Here is a 22,493-nt window from a genome sequence, read left to right as displayed (position 1 = left end):
TGGCGGCACCTTGGGTAAGTGTGAGTAACCATAACACCCCCCCCCCTCTAGTAGAGTCACAGTGCCCCTTCCTACATTTGGCTTATTTCTGCTCCTCTAAATGTAGTAGTGATATGAAGGAATCTTAGCAGTGAAGTCAATGCAAGTCTAGCTTATCAGTTAAAGCAGGCTTTTTGTGGCCTTCTCTGGATGAGAGGAGCCATAGTTCTTTGTATTTGGTAAGCTTGCTGCATAAAAGCAGGCTTTAAACAGAACTTTTAGGGTTGTCTCTTGCCATAATATAGTAAGTCGCTTGACTAGATATTCAAGGAACTTATGCTTCTTCATAACTCTAAGCACCAGAATTTTTTTTAAAATGGAACAAAAGGTAGCAAATCAATATAGATTAAAAATAACATTTTGAAGTTGCTTTTAGTTCATTCATTTGATTTATAAATCCACACTTCTAAACCGGAGTGGAGTACAGTAGATGAGGCATCCAATAAAATATAAAATCTAGAAAGATATCCCATCAGCACAGTCGTAGACTGTATAGCAGTTAGCCATACACTAAAGAAAATAGCCAGGAAATACAAAAGTAGATAATGGAATAATGCTTGCTCATGCATCCGTATTTTCTCTGTCAAATTAACATTCTCCTAATTAGTGGAGGTCCCTAGGGATCTGTATTGGGATCTGTACTCTTTAGCATATTCATAAATGATCTGAAGAAAGGAACAATCAGTGAGATGACCAAATTTGCAGATAACACAAAATTGCTTTGCATTCTTAAAACAGCAGTGAATTGTGAAGAAATGCAGAAGGACCATGTAAGACTAGGAGACTGGACTTCTAAATGGCGGATGTAATTTAATATAGAAAAGTGCAAAGTAATGCACGTAGGGAAAAATAATCCCAGCTACCGGTTCACGATGCTGGGTTCTGTGTTGGGCGTCACCACCCAGGGTAAAGACCTCAAAATCTTGTGTCAGTGTGCGGGCAACGGTCAAAAGACAAATACAATGATAGGGATGTTTGGAACAGAATAGAGAACAAAACTGAGAATATCTTAATGCCCTTGTATAGATCCATGGTGCGACTGCAACTCAGTATTGCATGCAGTTCTGATTGCCTCTATATCAAAAAGGATATAGCAAACATGGAGAAGGTACAAAGAAGGGTGACTAAAATAAACTCCCTTATAGAGAAAAGCTAAAGAGACCTAATCTGTTTAGTCCTGAAAAGAGATGGCTAATGGGCATATTATTGAGATTTATAAAATCAGGAGTGATAGAGAATGGTTATTTACCCTTTCAAATAACACTAGGAGACAGTCCGTGAAACAACCAACCAACAGATTTAAAACATTGTAGGAGGTATTTTTTCTTTCGGTACGTAGTCAAGCTATGGAATTTCTTGCCAGAGGACATGGTGAAAGCAACAAACAGAGGTTCAGAAGAGAACTGGACAAGTCCTGAAGTTAATAGCCAGGAAGACTTGAGAAAGCCAGCGCTTATGCCAGAGAGTTAGATAACACGAAGTAGATGGGTAGTTGTCTTGGACTGGCCGATGTTGGAGACAGAATGCTGGGCTTGATGGACCTTGGTTTGGCCCAGCATGGTAAAACTTATGTTCTTATGAACATGAACAAAAACTGAACAAGAAGTCTTTTTTTTCTTTTTTTTTTTTTTGTTTTTGACAAGATTTGATAGGCTAAGTTCAGAGTTTTAGAAGTTTGATGATCTGTTGTTATATAGGTTTTGCTACCTATACTACTGTTGGACTAGGATGACTTATGAGTCTTGCGACCACTAGGTAACATTATTCAGTTGCTACTGCACTGCCCACACTTTCACAATCAGTCTGATTACAGATTTTATACGTCTCATGCAATGTTGAATTGGAAGTTATCAAAATATGTAATTCCGAAATAGCATTTTTTTTTTGTGCTATATCTTTGAAAATTTGAATAAAGCATCATGTTAAAAAAAAATGTATAGAAACATGATGGCAGAAAAAGTCAGGGATTGTGTCCTATCTACTCTGCTGATCCACACTAATTACTTGGCTTTACAATCTTTATCACTTCCTTAGAGATTGTCTTGTTTATCCCTTGCCACCTTGAATTCAGATACTGTCCTTGTCTCTACCACCTTTACAGGAAGGCTGTTCCCATGCATCCACTAACCTCTCTGTAAAAGAATGTTTCCTTAGATTATTTCTGAGTCTACCCCCTTCACTCTCATCCCATGACCCCTTGTTCTAGAGCCTCCTTTGCTTTCAAAGAGGCCCGCCTCCCCTGCTTGGACAACTTGGAGGTATTTGTGTGTCTATCATATCTCGCCTTTCCTTCAAAGTATACATGTTTAGATATTTTTCTATTCTCATATGTTTTAGAATAAAGACCACTGGTCCCCCTTGGGATTCTGCCAGGTACTTGTGACCTGGATTGGCCACTGTTGGAAACAGGATACTGGGCTTGATGGACCTCTGGTCTGACCCAGTATGGCAAGTCTTTTATGTTCTTGGTAGCCGCCCTCTAGATGGACTCCAATCTGTTTATATTCTTTTGAAGATGCAGTCTCCAGAGCTGTATACATTATTTCAAATGTCCTCCCAGTAACTTATACAGAAGCAATATCGCCTCTTTTTTTTTTTTTCTGCTAATCATTCCTCTTCCTATGTACCAAAGCATCTTTCTGGCTTTTTCTGTAACCTTATCTACCTATTTGACAACTTTAAGATCATCAAGTACAACCCCCCCAGATCCTGCTCTTCTTTCCTGCTTAGAAGAATTTCACTGTACCTATCCCATGGGCTTTTGCATCCTAAATACATAGCTCTGCATTTTTTAACCTTAAATCTTAGCTGCCAGACCTTACACCATTCCTAGATCTCGCCATGTTTTCCACACCTTCCTGGGTATCTACCCTGTTGCAGATTCTGGTATTATCTGCAAAAAGACAAACCTTTCTCAATGAATCCTTTCACAACATTGCTCACAAAAATATTGAGCTGGTCCAAGGACTGGTTAGTTTATTATTTTTCTTTAGTAAAAATCAAGGTGATCTACAAGCAAAACAATTTGGAAACAATTTCCTATAATCTAGTAACACATCCACTGGAACAAACAAACATAAATAGATATAAAATAAAACCTATTAATGAAATTAATTGTGACCATATCCTATGAATTTAACAGAAACCCAACCTAGGTATTGAAGTTCAACTAATTGTTAACGACTTGTGCAAATATACACAACTTGACAAGCTTGCTAAATTTCACAATAGACATCCAGAGGCAAGGAATTCCACAAAAGGGGAGCAAGAAAGAGAAAAACCTAGTCTCTTGAGTCTCCTCTAAGCTAATCTCCTTTGGAGAAGGCAGCTTTAATAGTTCCTGTTGAAAGGAATGCAATAGATGAGTAGGTCGATGATGAATTAGAAGAGTCAAAAGGATAAGGGAGGGAAGGCTTTAAAGGTGAGACATCCCCGCAGCATTACTGCTAGTAATGTCCCTCTTCTTGGAATGAACTCTATCACTATCCTTTGCCTCTCATTAAACCAGTTTCTAACCCAGTCAGTCACTTTAAAGCCCATACAAAAGGCATTCATTTTATTTATGTCACCTATGTGGAACCGTGTTAAAGGCTTTAATGAAATCCAAGAACACTACATCTAGTGCAATCCCCTGATCCAGTTCTCTGGTTACCCAATCAAAGTAATGTATGCTGCCTTGGATCTTGTAATCCACTGGATTCCAGGAACTGCACCATCCTCTGTTTTAGAAGCAATTTCTTTAATTTGCTCACTACAGAGGTCAGACTAACCAGCCTTCAGTTACCAACCTTCTCACTTTCACTTTTGTGAATAGGAACTTATATCTACCTGTCTCTACTCTTCCGGAACTACTCCTGACTTTAAAGAAGCATTGAAATGGTCAGCCAGCAGACTTGCCAGAACTTCTCTAAGTTCCCTTATTACCTTCTGATGTATCCCATCTGGCCACATTGCTCTGTCAACTTTAAGTTTAGTTAGCATCCAATCCTATTTGGGCTTGTTTTATATGGTCTTGCTTCTGGTCCTACCATAGTGAACACTGAACAGACATATATGTCAAGCACTTTTGCTTTTTCCCTACATATTCCTGTCCTTCACATCTGAGTCTCACAATGCCACTTTTGCACTTTTTCCTATCACTAAGATATCTTAAACAAAAAAAAAACAACCCAACTTAACCCCCCTCTTGTTTACTATAATTTTCCATTTGTATCTTTGCATTCCTGACTATCCAGCTTCTTTTACATTTTCCAGATATTGTCACTTGTCTTCCTGTTTCTGTGACCTTTTGTAGTTTATGAATGCTAATCTTTTTTTTAACTTACCTTTTTATCTACTTTAAATTAAAAAAAGTGGCCATTATAGTTTCTCTTACCTTAAATACTTTCCTAAAAAAAGGTTAGTTGCCTTTATAATATCTTTTTAGTTTTGCCTTGTGCTCTTCTGCTTCATCTAGATTTTTCCATCCAGCTAAAGACTCCTTGAGGTATTTCCCCCCCCCATTTTAACAAAATTAATTTTCCTGAAGTCTAGGATCTTAGCCTTTGAATGAACCTTCTCTGCCTGTTCTCTGATACTGAACCCCACCATCCAGTGATTACTGGATGCCACTGCAATATCAGAAACATTGTCCCCATTGGTAAGCATCAGGTTGGATTTCGGGGCTCTGTCCTGTCTTGGTTCTCTTCTTACCTCTCAATCACACTTTTAGCGTTTTCTCTGGTGGTTTCTTCTCTGCTGCCATTCCATTATCGGTGTGCCTCAGAGCTCTGTTCTGGGCCCTCTTCTCTTCTTACTATATACTCATTATCTTGGTGCTCTGATTTCCTCCCTTGGCTTTCAATACCATTTTTATACTGATGACTTCCAGATCTACCTTTGTACATCAGAAATTTCATCAGAAATCCAGTCTTGGATCTTAGCCTGCTTGTCTGACATTGCTGTCTGGATGTCCCTCCGCCATCTTAAACTCAACATGGCCAATATGGAGCTCCTTATCTTTCCCCCCAGGTCCATCTCCCCTCTTCCTCCTTCTCTGGTTCTGTGGATAACACGGTAGTCATCCTGGTCCCATCAGCCCATAACCTTGGAGAGTCCTCTTAGACTCCTCTCTTTCTCTACGCATAGCCAAAACACTGCTAAAACGTGTTGTTTCTTTCTTTATATCATTGCAAAATCTGTTCTTTCCTTTCTGAACACACTACCAGAACCCTTATCCACTCTCATCTCCTCCCGCTTAGACTGTTGCAACCTGCTCCTCACAGGTCTCCAGACAAGCCATCTCTCTCCACTGCAATCTGTTCTAAATTAAGCTGCATGACTTATCTTTTGCCAAAGTCGCTATGCTCACATTAACCCCTCTTCTGAAGTTACTGCATTGGCTCCCTTTCCGCTCCTGCATGCAGTTCAAGCTTCTCTTTCTTACCTGTAAATGCCTTCACTCTGCAGTACCTCACTAACTCTCCTCTCTTATCTCTCTCTACATCCCTCTTTGTGCACTCGTTGGATAAGTCATTCCTATCTGTGCCCTTCTCTACTGCCAATTCCAGACTCTTGTGCTTTCCACCTGGCTGCGCCGTATGCTTGGAATAGTTTTCCTGAACTGGTGCGTCATGCTCCTTCTTGCCATGTTTAAATCCCATCTAAAAACCCACCTTTTTGAAACTTTTTTAAATCTTATGCCTGCTTGTCTGCTTTTAGTTTTATTAATTGTCTTTTTTTCTTTTAAACCTTTGTCTTTATACCCCAAGTTTCTTGTCCTGTATGTTTGTCTTACTAGATTGTAAATTCTATGAGCAGGGACTCTCTCTTTGTAAGTATGTTCAGCGCTGCATATGTTGTGTAGCACTATAGAAACGTTTAGTAGTAGTATTAGGTCTGGTATTGCCCCATCCCATATGGGAGCAGTTCTCCTTGCAGAGAATCCAAGATCTCCCTGATTATTGAAGACATTACAGTTGGGATGTTCTAAACAAAATCCAGCAGATTGAAATCCCCCTAGCAATAGCACCTCCTCTTTCATAGCAATTTGTTACTGTCCTACATTAAATCTATATTTCTTTAGTTTCTGATGGGGTCTGTATGTTTTCAGTCGATAAGCAAGCTGAATTAGACATGCTTCATGGGTGATGTCATCAAGCGACACCAGGCAAAGCTGTCTTTCAAAGCTTTAGAGGTTTTGCCCTACTGGGTATATACAACAGTTCCCACGCAAACGATTGTTCCAGAAGGCTGCTCAGTTCTTTTTCGTCCATGCAGAGTATGGATAGTGAAATCTGTCTCTCATTGATTCCTTAGAAAATAAATTTTCACTTACGTGAACCCCAAACAGTGCTTTAGTGCTCATCATGGCTCAGAAGAAACCTTCTGGGTGCAAATATTGTCTTATCACAGATGGCCACAACTATTGGTGTCTCTGCCCAGGCTCGGATCATGATTAGGAGAACTGCGACTGTGGATGGAGGCTGAGAAGCATTCATCTGCTTTCTCAGCCTCTTCAGGAGACCAGGAAGACCGAGGCAAATCGACTAAATCTTTCTCAGATCAGTCATGGAACTCCAACTCTCTGGAGCACATGCCAGCCTCCGCAGGAAAGGCCAGAATAAAGTCGTGGCAAGCAGGTGTGCCAAAGGAGTCAACTCACAAGGCAAAAGCCCTCATGGCAAATATGACTCCTGCTGTGGCACAAGGACTGACATTGCAGGGACACATGGTCCATCTAGAAGCCATCCCAGCACATCTTCCACCGAAGACGATGTAGTGCATGCATTGAAGTCTGTGCATCCTGCGCAAAAGCCGTTGCTCCGTGTGTTGAAGATGGCACACAAGTCGCCTGATATGACTCCTCATGGATCAAAACTGAAACAGCTGATGCTTCCAATGCAATCAGCGCCTAAGACTGCGCATCCCTCAATACAGATGATGCAGAAGCCTAAATAGAAGGCATAGAAACCAGACGAAGGTCCTTTTCCACCAAAAAGAAGACAAGATCACAAGGAAGGAACAGGATATACGACTTCCAAGGCGCTCGCATTATTTAAAAGGTTAAACAACTGTACCATCTCATGGAAGGACCAACATTTGAGATCATTCTCTGCATATCTTGGGATCTTCAAATGACTGAGACCATCCATGGTTCCTAGACCTAACATCTTGTCACTATTCCCACAAATTCAACCACCACATTTTCCATCAGTGTTCCACATCTGATAGTTCCAGAGCTGGTTATGCCAGGAGCACCTCTGCTTACATCATCAGAATAATCAGAGGGAAATGGAGAAGAACCCCCTCCTTTCATCCCTTCAAGGGGACCTTCACCTACACATTCCCCAAGGTCTGACAGCCCAGTAGGACCATCTCCAGGATAGTCCCGAACCAGTTCCATGGGCCTACCCTCAAACCCTCCAGAGTCCTCTCCTCTTCCAGAGGATCTAATCTACTTATGTTTTGTTGAAAAAGTGAGCACTACCATAAAAGTAGACATAAGGAAGAAACCAGATCCTTAAGTGGAAGTGATGGGGATTCTAAAGATTTTAGAAATCCCATCGGAACCCACCACTCTTCCATTCCATCCATTGCTACAAAAAGCGATAAAGTGGAATGGAGGAGAAGCCTAGTGCTTAGAGTAGCGGGTTATGAACCAGGGAAACCAAGGTTCAAATCCCCTTGCCCTCTGCTTGGGCAAGTCACTTTACCCTCCATTGCTTCAGGAACAAAATCATATTGTAAACCCGCTGGGGATAGGCATTGAAATGCCAAAAAGCAGAATATAAAAATCTAAAAGAAAAATAAAACACCAGGCTATGGGATTGTACAACTCCCCCTATAATTTGGTGTTATGGAGTCCACCATGAAGAAGGCAAAAAAAATCACGACTCCACTCTAATTCGCCTCCAGAGAAAGACCACAAGTTATTGGATGACTTCGGTGAGAATGTATTCTAAAGTTCCATGCTCACCACACGCTTACATCAGCATCAATTTTATGTCGTTAAATATTTGTACAAAACTTTGCAATCCTTGAAGCCATATATAAAATCAGATAATGGCCAGCCGACCTCCCCACAACCTCTATACAACATGGAGGAAGGTCTCTGACACCTTTAAAATTCGTTGTATGAAGGAATCGACTCAGCAGCGAAAACCTCAGCAGCCTCCACTGCTGCATGGTGTATGGTGTGGCTTTGGGCAAGTAGCATCAGAGAGGATATTGTCAACAAGTTATCAGATCTTCTGTCTCTAGGATACAATCTCTTTAGAGAAAAGCTGAAAGAAGCAATAACTTGGCTGAAAGAACAGAATGTTGCTGTGCAGTCTCTCTCCACAGACAATGACCATTCAATCGGATCATGACATTTCTTTTCTCAATACTAGAAATCCTTCCCAAAAAGGTCATGCTGGCCATACCAGGGCTAATGGCAAACCCCATGCTAGTCACCATGCCTTCAGCAATCAGCCACACAATTCCACGGATGGCAAAGGGATGGTTCAAAATCATTACTGCCACAGCAGTTGACACCAATTGGTGGAAGAATCCAGCACTTCAAAAACCACTGGTCCATAATAACAGACAAGTGGTTATGACCTTAGTCCAAAAGGGTTATCACTTGAATTTCAAGAGCCAGACTTGGACACTTCATCTGGCAACACTTCCACCAGACTATTCTCAAATCCCCCTTTTGCAAATAGAAGTTCAATCACTTCTATAGCAGAACACCATCCAGGAATTAGCCCACTCTCAGTACAGTCAGGGTTAATACTCCAAATACTGCCTCATCACCAAGAAATCAGGGGTGTGGTCCCTATTTTGGATCTCAGATCTCTCAAACACCTACACCAAGAGAAATTCAAAATGACATTTCTGGCAATCATATTGGCATTTATCCAACCACAGGGACTGGATGTGCTTCCTAGACTCAAGAATGCGTATGCACATATCTCTATCCAACTTTCCTCTTGGCATTACCTTTGCTTCAAAGTGGGAGGCAAACACTATCAGTATAAGGTACTCCCTTTTGGCCTATTGTCATCTCTGAGAGTCTTCACAAACAGGCCAATTCAGTAAGCTCTACGGGAAATGGGCGCTCAGTGTTGAGCACCCACTCTCCCAACATGCGCTCAGCCACCTCTCATGGGCACGCGATCCTGTGTTTAAATGAAGGGTCTTGCTAAAAGGAGGCGCTAGGGACAATTACGTGCCCCTAGCGCCTCCTTGGCCCAGGAGAGGTGGCTGTCAGTGGGCTTAGAAAACCTTCGCTCAATTTAACCAGCGTCTGTTTTATGAACCCGCTGACAGCCATGGGTTAGGAAAACGGACGCTGGGAAAATTGTGTCCATTTTCCTAACTTGACCTTCCAGCACTTTTATTTATTTATTTTTTTACAATTCTGGTTTCTCCGACTTAATATCACTAGGATATTAAGTCGGATGGTGCTTTTCTGTACACTTTTTTGGACCGCACAGAACACCTACCATTTTTTTCAGTATCCTTGAGCAAATTATTAATAGCCTCATCAATATGCATTTGCATGTGATGAGCGCTTAGTGTCGAGGGGGGGGGGGGTTGTTGGATGTGCGTTTTCCATGCACTAAAGCCCTTACTGTAGAAGGGGTAGTGGACACGCGTACAACTGCAGGTAAAACAGTGCGTTCAGCCGCGCGCACTTTATAGTATCTGACCGAAAGTGTCTTGCTGTGGTGGTAGCCCATTTTATGCCATTCTAGGGTAAGAATTTTTCCTTACCTAGACAACTGGCTCATAATGGCTCCTTCAAAAAAACTTTGCAGTCTCACACATAGTCCACCATACTTTGCCTAGAGGCTAGGCTTCATTATAAGTTACGAAAAATCAGATTTGCATCCACCCAATCTATCCAATTCATAGGGGCTCGAATAGACGCCCTACGTCCTTCCAGAGGACAGAACAACTAAGCTTTGAATCTTAGCAAACCACATCCTACAAAGAACTTATACGTCAGCACGTCACACTTTGATACTACTAGGATATATAGTGGTGGTGATACATATAGTACCTTTAACTCGACTCCTTGAAATCTACAGTGGGGTTTACTAACACAATGGAATCAACTCCTGCTACCCCCAATATCCATAGTAACTAGGGATGTGAATCGTTTTCCATATCGTCTTAACGATAGAAATCGTGTGGCAGGGCAAGAAAATCGTCTTAGGCACGATTTTTTAGTTAAAAAATCGTTAAAAATCGTTTTTTCCGATTAGTGCGCACTAACGGGAGTTAGTGCGCACTAACTGAAAATGATACAATTTGACACTTTTCAGGTCAGTTAAGGTCAGTTTAGGAATGAATATGTATTCCTATTGGCTGCCCTCTTATTTATTCATGTTACCAAGTTTCCTACTGACAGTATATGGGGGATGGGAAATGGAAACAGTTGGTAGCTTGAGAAAACAAGTAATGTGATCAGTCAATGTGACTAGAACTTGTGCCCTAACCCTGATACCAGGGGTATTGTGATCTTCCTGCACACAGTGCCCTATCCCTATTAATACCAGGAGTGTTGTGATCTTCCTGCACACAGTGCCCTATCCCTAATACCAGGGGTGTTGTGATCTTCCTGCACACAGTGCCCTATTCCTGATACTGGGGGTGTTGTGGTCTTCCTGCACACAGTGCCCTATTCCTGATACCGGGGGTGTTGTGATCTTCTTGCACACATCCCGATATCAGGGATAGGGCACTGCATGCAGGAAGATCACAACACTCCTGGTATTAATAGGGATAGGGCACTGCATGCAGGAAGATCACAACACTCCTGGTATTAATAGGGATAGGGCACTGCATGCAGGAAGATCACAACACCCCTGGTATCAGGGATAGGGCACTGTGTGCAGGAAGATCACAATACCCCGGAGGAGTGAGGGTCAGGCAGCTCCCCCCTGTCTGTGAAGCCAGCCTCTCACTAGTAATTGCAGGGAGGGAGCTGTCTCAGACTTCACCATCCACCCCCCCCCCCTCACCCACACACCCTTCACTAGCTGGGACATGGGGGAAGTCAGGAGTGAGGGACAGGCAGCTCCCCCCTGTCTGTGAAGCCAGCCTCTCACTAGTAATGCAGGGAGGGAGCTGTCTCAGACTTCACCATCCTCCCCCCCCCCCTCACCCACACACCATTCACTAGCTGGGACATGGGGGAAGTCAGGAGTGAGGGTCAGGCAGCTCCCCCCTGTCTGTGAAGCCAGCCTCTCACTAGTAATGCAGGGAGGGAGCTGTCTCAGACTTCACCATCCTCCCCCCCCCCCCCCCTCACCCACACACCATTCACTAGCTGGGACATGGGGGAAGTCAGGAGTGAGGGTCAGGCAGCTCCCCCCTGTCTGTGAAGCCAGCCTCTCACTAGTAATGCAGGGAGGGAGCTGTCTCAGACTTCACCATCCACCCCCCCCCCTCACCCACACACCATTCACTAGCTGGGACATGGGGGAAGTCAGGAGTGAGGGTCAGGCAGCTCCCCTTGTCTGTGAAGCCAGCCTCTCACTAGTAATGCAGGGAGGGAGCTGTCTCAGACTTCACCATCCTCCCCCCCCCCCCCCTCACCCACACACCATTCACTAGCTGGGACATGGGGGAAGTCAGGAGTGAGGGTCAGGCAGCTCCCCCTGTCTGTGAAGCCAGCCTCTCACTAGTAATGCAGGGAGGGAGCTGTCTCAGACTTCACCATCCACCCCCCCCCCCTCACCCACACACCATTCACTAGCTGGGACATGGGGGAAGTCAGGAGTGAGGGTCAGGCAGCTCCCCCCTGTCTGTGAAGCCAGCCTCTCACTAGTAATGCAGGGAGGGAGCTGTCTCAGACTTCACCATCCTCCCCCCCCCCCTCACCCACACACCATTCACTAGCTGGGACATGGGGGAAGTCAGGAGTGAGGGTCAGGCAGCTCCCCCCTGTCTGTGAAGCCAGCCTCTCACTAGTAATGCAGGGAGGGAGCTGTCTCAGACTTCACCATCCTCCCCCCCCCCCCCCTCACCCACACACCATTCACTAGCTGGGACATGGGGGAAGTCAGGAGTGAGGGTCAGGCAGCTCCCCCCTGTCTGTGAAGCCAGCCTCTCACTAGTAATGCAGGGAGGGAGCTGTCTCAGACTTCACCATCCTCCCCCCCCCCCCCTCACCCACACACCATTCACTAGCTGGGACATGGGGGAAGTCAGGAGTGAGGGTCAGGCAGCTCCCCCCTGTCTGTGAAGCCAGCCTCTCACTAGTAATGCAGGGAGGGAGCTGTCTCAGACTGGTATCAGGGTTAGGGCACTGTGTGCAGGAAGATCACAACACTCCTGGTATTAATAGGGATAGGGCACTGTAAGAGATGACTGTAGTAGATTGAATAAAGATCTGATGTTTCTGCTCTCCTCACACCAAACAAAAACAACACACAAGCAGAGAAGCCCTTCTTACAAAGCTGAGCTAGTGAGTTAAGTAGGAGGAAAAGTAAACATACTGGTGCCAGTGTGGCTACTTAAAAAATACACTTACCAACAATCAATTACATATATTTGAACTGTGTACAGTTCCAGCCAGGACCACCTTTCTAAAATGCACAGTGATTGGCAAATTCAACATGCACTAGCATTTCAGGTGCCTGCTAACAAAAATAATAAACAAACAAGTTCTAGTCACGTGAGTGCTGATCATTACATTACTTTTTTTGTCAAGCTTCCAACTGTTTCCATTTCACATCCCCCCAACCATATTGGTAACATCAATAGATAAGAGCACAGCCAGCCAATAGGAATACATACATACATATTCATTCCTAAGTGACCTTTACTGACCTGGGAAGTGTGAACACTTTGTTTCATTTTCTGTTGGTGTTCGTTAGTTTCCAGTTCCATTTCCCATCCCCCCAACCATCACCTCAGTGGTAACCTTGGTAACATCAATAGATAAGAGGGCAGCCAGCCAATAGGAACACATATTCATTCCTAACTGACCTTCAGTGACCTGGAAAGTGTTTATTTGTATCATTTTCAGTTAGTGCGCACTAAATCGAGTTAGTGCGCACTAACACGATTAACGATTTTTAACGATAAATCGTTAGAATTTCTATTGTATCGTGTTCTATAACGATTTAAGACGATATAAACATTATCGGACGATAATTTTAATCGTTGAAAAACGATTCACATCCCTAATAGTAACTGAATTCATGAAGCTAGAAGTCAAGTAGTGGCTTGGTCAGGGAGTGTTGGAAGTGGGAGCCCTGCTCCAAACCACAACCTCATCAGATCATACTCACCACAGATGCCTCCTCTCAGGGCTGGGGAGCCAACCTCCTACACTTCAAAACCAAGGACTTTAGTCCCCGTCCCCCCCCCAGGAATCTTTGTGTCAAATCTACTAGAGTTGAGAGCAACTTGAAGTGTGCTGGAAGTCTTCCAGCATATGCTTAAGCAAAAAAATATAATTCAGACAGACAATCAGGTGGTGTTGTTTTACATAAACAAGCAAGGAAGAATGGGTTATTGGACCCTCATCCTGGAGACATTAAAGATTTGGGTTGGGCCAAAGCCAATTGGGCAACTCTGCAAGAAGTCTACCTCCCAGGAATTGCAAATACAGAAGCAGACACTCAGTTTTCCAACCACACAAGTGGGCCCTGTTACAGGATGTAGCTAATGGCCACTTCCATCAATGAGGAGAACTTGGATAGATCTCTTTGCCATGAAAGGAACAGGAACGTGACCAGTTTTTGCTCCATTTGTTCCAGTCTATACAGGAAAACTCCAGATATCTTCCTAAACTTTTTGCCTTGGTGACTCCTCTATACCTTCCCTCCGATTCCACTCATAACCAAAACAATACAAAAATGCATGAGAGACTGGGCAAGGATAATATTAGTACCCCCAGCGTGGCTGAGACAACCATGGTATGCATATCTTGTACAACTGTCAAAACGGCCTCCATGGATATTGAATGCTCGTCGATAGTGCATTTGTGTTTATCCACAGACATTGAAGACATTGTAGTGTCGGCAAGAAAACCTTCCATGTGCCATAACTATGCCTTCAAGTAGAATCATTATCTGGTGCAAGGCTTGTTCTATCAGCCCTCTCACCTTTGAACTTCATCGGTTACTAGTATACCTACATCTTACCTCTAAAGAAGGTCTGGCCAACTCGTCCATCCACATGCATCTTAAGCGCAAGAGCGACTTATCATATAAGAACATAAGAAATTGCCAATCTGGGTCAGACCAAGGGACCATCAAACCCAGCATCCTGTTTCCAACAGAGGCCAAACCAGGCCACAACAACCTGGCAATTACCCAAATACTAAGAAGATCCCATGCTACTGATGCAATTAATAGCAGTGGCTATTCCCTAAGTAAACTTGATTAATAGCATTTAATGGACTTCTCCTCCAAGAACTTCTCCAAACCTTTTTTGAACCCAGCTACACTAACTGCACTAACCACATCCTCTGGCAACAAATTCCACAGCTTTGTGTGTTGAGTGATGAGAACCTGATATCAATGCATCCCTTTATCTCACGATTCATGAAGGGATTGATTTGAATTCATCCACCTATACAAAAGCCCCAGTACCATGGAATCTTAATGTAGTTCTTACCACTTTAATGAAACCACCCTTCGAACTTCTAAAGTCAGCTGAACTGAAATATTTAACTTGGAAAATAGTCTTCCTAGTGACAATCGTCTCTTGCCAGAAGAGTGAGCGAATTGCAAACATTCTTACGCTACCCTCCATACCTGCATTTCTTTCATGAAAAGTAGTCTGTCTGAAGTTTTTGCCAAAAGTTGTATCAGCATTCCATATGAACCAATCGGTCATGCTTCCCACCTTCTTTCCTAAGCCATATGTGCATGACTGAAGCAGACAATTTCACACCTTAGACTGCAAGTGGGCATTAGCCTATTTCAAACAGGACACAAGATCATAGGCGATCTTCTCAGCTCTTTGTATCATATAACCCCAATAAATTGGGAACTCCAGTGGCAAAACTAACTCTTATTGGTTTACCTCCTGTATACAATATTGCTACGAATCCCAATCTATTCCATTGCACATTCTGTAAGAGCCCACCAAGTATGTGAAACAGCAACTTCATTAGTAAACTTGCACAATGTACCAATAGAAGAAATCTGTAAAGCAGCTACCTGGTCTTCTGTTCACATCTTCACATCTCATTACTGCCTAGATAAATTGGCTACTGAGGATGGATCAGTGGGAAAAGTGATACTAAATCAGCTGTCATCCAGATAAATGCAGTCCACAGAGAAGTCCGGTTTAAAAAAACAACTAGCCTATAATTTATTTTAACAACCCTCAACTCGGGACGACTCATGAAGCATGGCTAATTCAGCCTGCTTATCAATGGAAAAAAGTAAATTTTTTTTACCGCAAACTGTTTCTTGTAGATAGGATATATTAGCTATGCCTTCCCGCCCTCCTCCCTGGATAGCTTTCTCTATGCATCTGGATGCCCTTTTCTATTTGGATAAGAACTGAGGAGCCTTCTGGAGCGATTGTTCGCACGGGAACTGCCTCACATGCTCAATAGAGCAAAAGCTCTAAAGCTTTGAGAGACAGATCTGTCTGGTGCTGCTTGATGAAGTCACTCATGAAGCATGGCTAATTCATCCTGCTATCTATAGAAAACACTGTTTATGGTAAGCAAACTTTCTTTTATGTTTACTTTATATCCTTTACCTCTGTCTTTTTAAAAAGACTTAAACATTTACTCCCATACAATGGTTAATTAAACATTATATAGGAATTAAGGTTTGTCTTTTTAAAGAGGTGAGGGATATATATTGAATGTGACTTTCATCCCTTCTTTATTACAACTAAAGTGGGTATAAGTTGGGGTTTGTATATTATATCATTATAAATAGATGATCCATTCTCTTTTTCTAGCTTAATCCATCGTGCCACATCCTTACCACATAAGCCTTGAAATTCTGTGGCTTTAATATTTTTTGTATATAGTGTCACTCCATGCCTCCTCCCTTTCTTCCTACCTAGTCCTGCCTAATAGATTGTAGCCTAATATAACTATATCCCATTCATGGTTTTCTGTGTAGCACATTTCCGTGACATTCTCTACATCTAAGCCAGCTTCCTCCATGACTGCCTCTAGATCTGGGATTTTATTTCCATACTATGAGTTTCAATGCATATAACTTTCCAAATGCCGCCCATTTTTCCCCACTTTTATACGAATGTTAATGTTTTACTTACCTGAGGACTTTCATTTACTATAGAGCTTTAACCCATCCCAGACAATCCTAGTTTAAAACCCTCCTCAGTAGGTTTGCCCGTCTGTGTGGATGATGCACTCCTTCAACAGGTGGCTCCCATCTCTACTCAGCAGTCCTTGAAACTTCATCCCGTGGTCCAAGAAGCAGAAATGCTCTTGTCAGCACCATCTGCGGAGCCATTCGTTCATTTCCAGAATTCAAGCTTCCCTGCCTGAGCCTTTTATCCTTGACTGGGAGGATGGAGGAGAATACAACCTGTACACCTATCTGCTTTACTCTCTCACCCAGAGCCATGAAGTCATTTTTGATATGATTTTTGTGGTACCTAGCATTCTCATTTGTGCCAACTTGGATGTGCAGCATCAGATAGTAGACAGTAAAATTGAGGATTTTTGGCAATTTCTCTATAATATCTTCGTTTTTTGAAACCCGGCAGACAGCACACTTCCCAGGACATGTCTGTTCAGCAAATGGATGCCTCCATGCCCCTCAGAAGCAAATCACCAACAGCAAATGCTATCTATTTCCTAGGTGCAGTGGTTGAGGAGTCTGCAACTTTGGTGTTTGCATTTTTCAATTCCTCTTCATCCTGGGATCGTTTCTTCTCCTCTGCTTCCAGTGCTGCATACAGGTTCTTCAGCTCGAGGGAAAACTGAGTCTAGTGTCGGATCAAGAGGCTGTAGTAATCTGGAAAGATGATGTCTTGTGGTCCAGTTTCACTTTCTCCTCTGCTTGACTTATCCATCTTTGACGTCTTGATAAGCATTCCATCAGTGTAGTCTTCATTCTCCAGGATGCTTCTGATTCCTGAGAGAATCGATGCTTCTGATTCCTGAGAGAATTGATCTGCAGACATCTTTCACACTAAATCAGTTCCTCCCTGTGGATCAGGACATCTGTCTAGACAGCGGTAGAAGTAGTAACAACGGTAACAGCTTTGGCGATAGTGTTTCCTGGCCATCCTTTAGTTGTTGGGAGCTTCTGGTTCCTGTTGAAAGAGCATGAGACCTACCAAAGTCCTAACCTTTTTCCTCAGCTGTTCTGCAAGTAAAAATTAACTAGCCTTTTGGAATCTTACCTTCCACCTCTATGCTCAAAATCCTTGTTTGTAGTCTTGCTTGCTTACTTGTTGCTTGGAAGTATATAGCGTGTTATCTTATTCTTTCAGGCTACAATATGTATGTATGTCTATGAGGTGTTAGTTTAGCAGAGCTCCCTTTGTAGACTTTGGTTGCTTAGAGTATAAAAGTAAACCAAAGCAACTAGAAATAATTAACACACAGATCTAAATGATGCTACCAATCCAGTTCCCCCAGGAATTTAATTTATTCTATTTGTAGATGACTAAATTTGAACTAAATCACATGCTATGTTTAGCCTTCTTGGTACAAAGCAATACTTTCTCCAACTGATGACTAATAATTTATCCTAATCTATGATCTTAATCTGTGTACCTACAAATTCTAATATATATTTCTTTTAATTTTGGTCAAAGTTAATTTTGCACTTATTTGTCTAAGGTCACTAATAGTTATTATTATACATAATTATCCCAAACACCCTTTTAGTTTATAAAATTTTGTTTTATCTATCTGGTATAAAGAAACCTATAGCTCTGACTTGTAAATGTCAGACAAACTAAAAGTAATTATCTGAAGGATTTACTAATATTACAGGCCGATACAGTACAATGCGCTATTCAGTAAGGGGTAATAGCGTGTCGAAAACACACATCCAACTCCCCCAAGCCACACATTTTACTTTAAGAAATTAGCACCTACCCAAAGTTAGGCGTTAATTTCTGCCGGCGCCGGGGAAGTGCACAGAAAAGCAGTAAAAACTGCTTTTCTGTGCACCCTCAGACTTAATATCATGGCGATATTAAGTCAGAGGCCCCAAAAGTTAAAAAAAAAAGTTAAAAATTAAAAAAAAAAAAAAAAAGGATGCTTAATTTTGCTGGCATCCGGTTTCTGAACCCGTGTCTGTCAGCAGGTTTGAGAACAGACGCCGGCAAAATTGAGCGTCAGCTGTCAAACTCGCAGACAGCTGCCGCTTCTGTCAAAAAAGAGACGCTATGGACGCACTGGTGTCCCTAGCGCCTCTTTTTACCGCGGGCCCTAATTTAAATTAAGTTACTGAATTGCGGGCACAGGAGAGTGGCCTGTGCGCGTGCTGGGAGAGCGGGCGCTCGCCCGCTGTCCCGCGTGGTTTACTGTATTGGCCTGTTAATAATTGAGTGCCTCTTGAACTTTACTAAGTTTTTTTTTTTTTTCTCTTCTCACTAATGATTAAAACTTATCTAAATTACTTCCTTTATGTTTCACTATCTACCAATGCCAAGTTATTTTGTGTAATCCAATTTCCTAATTCCGTGTCTTCCAACCCTCTCCTAGAGACACACCTAGCTGATGTGGTTTTCAGGATTGCCACGATGAATATGCATGAGATGTGTTTGCATACACAGTCTCCAGTGTATGTAGATCTCTCTTATGCATATTCATTACAGAAATTCTGAAAGCCAGACTGACTAGGTGTACCTCCAGGAGAGAGTTGGGAAACACTGCCCTAATTAGTGGGTTAATGGAAGGTTGGCAGGGTGAGACGGGAGCTTTCAAAACTTACATTCAAGCCACTCAAGCAAACCAGATTTAAAAAATACATGGCCTTGGTGCAGTTGATATTTATCTGTGTAAGATTCAAAAATGCACTTTAAATTGTGTGTGCATACATATATATATAGAGAGAGATCCTTTTATGTAACAGCTGGCATATGAGACATTTATAAAGCGGATTGCTGTAAGCAGATTTTGACTGATAAAGATGGGTACAGATATTTTAATTTAGTATCAGGATCATGGTGTTGAATCCTGAGTAGAATTGTTGAATCATCATCTCAGATTGTTAAAGGGACAATGGGATGAAGGAAGATGTCAGTTACTTAGCGGTTTCTTGTATTTTATGAACAATTTTCACAGGTCTGTTTATTAAATAAATCTGTTTTTCCCTTCAAGTTCCTTAGCCATGTTTTCATTACAGATTTAATTGTTGCAGTGAATAGAAGACATTGATTCTTTAAAATATTTTCTTTGTCCTCTTTATTTTTTCCTTTCTACTTAGATGTGGTATTTTCCAAAATACTTTCCAAAGGTTCTCCAAGCTCTGGAATTACTTTGTCATTTTATCTACTTTGAAAGTAATCTAAAGAAGTAGTTCTTTACAGAAAGGTGGTGGAAACAAGCAGTATCTGAGGTCAGGAAAGCATTGGCCAAGCATAGGGCATCTCTGAGGGGGAATGATAGGGATTGTAGAGCTGATAAGTTGGTATGGATGGGCAGACTAGATAGGCCACATGGTCTTTTTCTGCCATCATGTTTCTTTGGACTAGTCACTTGATTCCTTCATCTCCCCTCCCTTTCTTAGTGTCTGTAATCACAACACCTCTTAAGAGAATGTGAAAACGATCCCCCTCACCCGCATTTCCAAAGCCAAATCACAGCATTGTGCTGAAGACCTTGCTAAGTTATGTGATTTTTGTTTTGTTTCAGATACTGCAACAGACCTGCATGTATCCAGCTCCAGACTGAGGGAATTGGAGGGCATTTATACTGCACAGAAATCTGAGGTAAAGAACTGTGGCCTACAAAATGCTTAGAACTGAGTTATGAGGGAGTCAAATCTTGTAGTCTCAGGAAGTTGTGCAATGTCACTGTAGGATGTGGCAGAATGAGTGTGGAACATCTATTGCTCTACATGCATGGAAGACTGCTTGTCCAGTCTTGTGTTTTCTAGAGGGAGAAACAAAATCTGTCAAATATTTGTTTTCTTATTTAGCATGAAAGATTGAAAAAGTTGTATACTGATCTAGAAGAGAAACTTGAAGCATCTGAGCTCCAGATAAAACAGCAGTCTGCAGAATACAGGAATCAACTACAGCAAAAAGAGGTACTTAGCAAATGTGTTGGATATTTTATACATTTTTAGGGGGGGGGGGAGTAGGGGAGGCGAAGAGGACTGGATTGAGGGCAGTGGGTTCAGGCTAGTGAGAGAGAGAGATGTATGCATGCATCTGGTTAAAAATCTCTTGAAATGTATCAGAAAATATAAAAGGAGAAGCTAAACACTCACACTTGGCAGAAAGCCGCTTTTGTGTTTTCCTTTGTTTTTGTCTCACTCAGACATAAATTGATTCTAAAATGTAAATTCTCGGCTGCAGGTTTTTGTTGCCCTGTCTTAGTTATTTTGAAAACAGTGAATTGCCTGAAATTGTGAGTCTTGACCACCCACCGGTTTCCATTAAGCCTTTATATTTCTGAAGAAGTGCCAACCAGTGAAGCTGCTATACCTGACAAAGAAATATTCATTCCTTTGTTAATGTATGATTTAATACAGCACAAAATATTCAGTGTTAAAACTAGCTATGTGTGTGAATATATATATATATTTTTTTTTTTTCTCTAAGGAGCAAAAGACAAGCTTTTTTGCACACAGTCCTTTCTAAAGATAGAAAAAGATTTTTTTCTTAGTGTCCAGTCAGATGAATCCAGAACAAGTGGGTTATGCACCTCTACCAACAGAGGGAGATGGAGCAAACTGCCATCGGAGTATATACACCCCTGCAGTGACAGCCTACCAGTATTCTCTGACTCCAGTAGATGGACGTACATCTACCTACTGGGTATTGCTTTGATTTGGGGAAAAAAAGGAGAAATATGAAAATCACCCAAACTCCTGTGGTGATACCAAATGGTCCCTCCCCCATTTGAGAATTCCTGAGGTGATTTCCATGGTCCCTCAGATAAGTTCCTTGGTCCGGTAGCTGATTTTTCAGCCGGCATGGACTTAAAACTGTTTAAGCAGCTGAAAGGCAGCAGTTGCAGGAAGCCGAGCAAGGCGGTGACGGCATATGCCGTCTCCCCCCATAATCTGAGACTGTCTCTGTATTCAGCCAGGTAGGGCTGAGCTCAGGTAAATTTTAATAAAATAAATTCAGAGTCAGCGAAGGAGTGTGTTTTGGCGTAGGGCTTTCTCCTTCCTATGGTCTCCATGCTCAGCGCACCATTCCAATGTTCACCCTGCTCCGTGGGAGGTCGAGACATGGACAGCCTGGTGGGTTGAGCAGCCTCTATAGGCTATGTCCCGCTCTGAGGCTTTTTTACTGGGCACTGTGTTGTAGGCCTCAATGGCATTTTGAGCACTTTCTATAGGCTGCTCTCTACAGGTTTGTTTGGTTCGGTGTGTGTGCGTCTAGCTGTGCGTCCAGTTTTTGGACGCTTAGTCGGGCCTCATTTTGCATATCCAAATTAAGCGGCGCCTTTAGTGACTTGACTTTTTGCCATCTTGATTACTTTCTTCGTCTGTTGTATCATCATATATTCTTCTTTGTGCTCCTCCCTTTGGGATCCTTTATATTTCTTGAATGCTGTTCTTTTAGCTTTTATTTTGTCAGCCACCTCCTTTGAGAACCAAATAGGTTTCATTTTCCTTTTGCTTTTCTTTACTTTTCTGACATATAGATTAGTTGCCTTGATGATTGCTCCTTTTAGATTGGTCCACTGTTGATCCACATCTTTCTCGTTCTCCCAACCTTTTAGTTCTTCCTCCAGGTACTTCCCCCATTTCATCAAAGTCTGTGTTTTTGAACTGCAAAACTCAGGTCTTTGTGCTTCTTCTATGTATCCTGTGTGTGATATGAAACCATACCGTTTGATCACTGGTGCTGAGGTGGGCGCCCACCTGGACATCAGAGACATTATCTCCATTTGTGAGCACTAAATCAAGTATAGCTCCCTCTCTCTTGGGTTCCATTACCATTTGTTTGAACAAAGCCCCTTGCAGGGCATCCACCATTTCTCTACTATTGTTAGATTCTGCAGAAGGGATTCTCCAGTCTATATCCGGCAGATTAAAGTCCCCAACGATCACCACTTCTCCTCTCTTTCCCATCTTTTGGATGTCTTCAACCAGATCTCTGTCATGCTCTTCCTTTTGGTTTGGAGGCCTGTAAACCATTCCAATATAAATGGATGCCCCATCATCTTTTTTTAGGTCGACCCATAGTGCTTCTTCCTTGCCCCAACTTCCTTGCAGCTCAGATGCTTGGATGTTGTTTCTGATATAAAGAGCCACACCTTCCCCTTTCCTATCCACTCTGTCCTTCCTTAACAAATTATAGCCTGGTATTGCCGTATCCCAATCATG

At 42.4% G+C, this 22,493-nt stretch overlaps 1 protein-coding gene across 1 annotated transcript in view; it reads left to right on the top strand.

The window, feature by feature from the left end:
• Positions 1 to 22,493, top strand: part of TRIP11 (thyroid hormone receptor interactor 11) — a 146,689-nt gene that overhangs the window by 5,780 nt on the left and 118,416 nt on the right. The window contains exons 2-3 of the mRNA XM_029597808.1: positions 19,841 to 19,917; positions 20,127 to 20,237. Coding sequence (XP_029453668.1) covers positions 19,841 to 19,917; positions 20,127 to 20,237 — 188 coding nt within the window. The remainder of the gene's footprint in view (positions 1 to 19,840; positions 19,918 to 20,126; positions 20,238 to 22,493) is intronic.

This window comes from Rhinatrema bivittatum, chromosome 4 (genome assembly GCF_901001135.1).
Source record: "Rhinatrema bivittatum chromosome 4, aRhiBiv1.1, whole genome shotgun sequence".
NCBI classification, from domain to species: Eukaryota; Metazoa; Chordata; class Amphibia; order Gymnophiona; family Rhinatrematidae; genus Rhinatrema; species Rhinatrema bivittatum.
The sequence above is the reverse complement of the archived record's forward strand: the minus strand, read 5'-3'. Positions and strand labels throughout refer to the sequence as shown.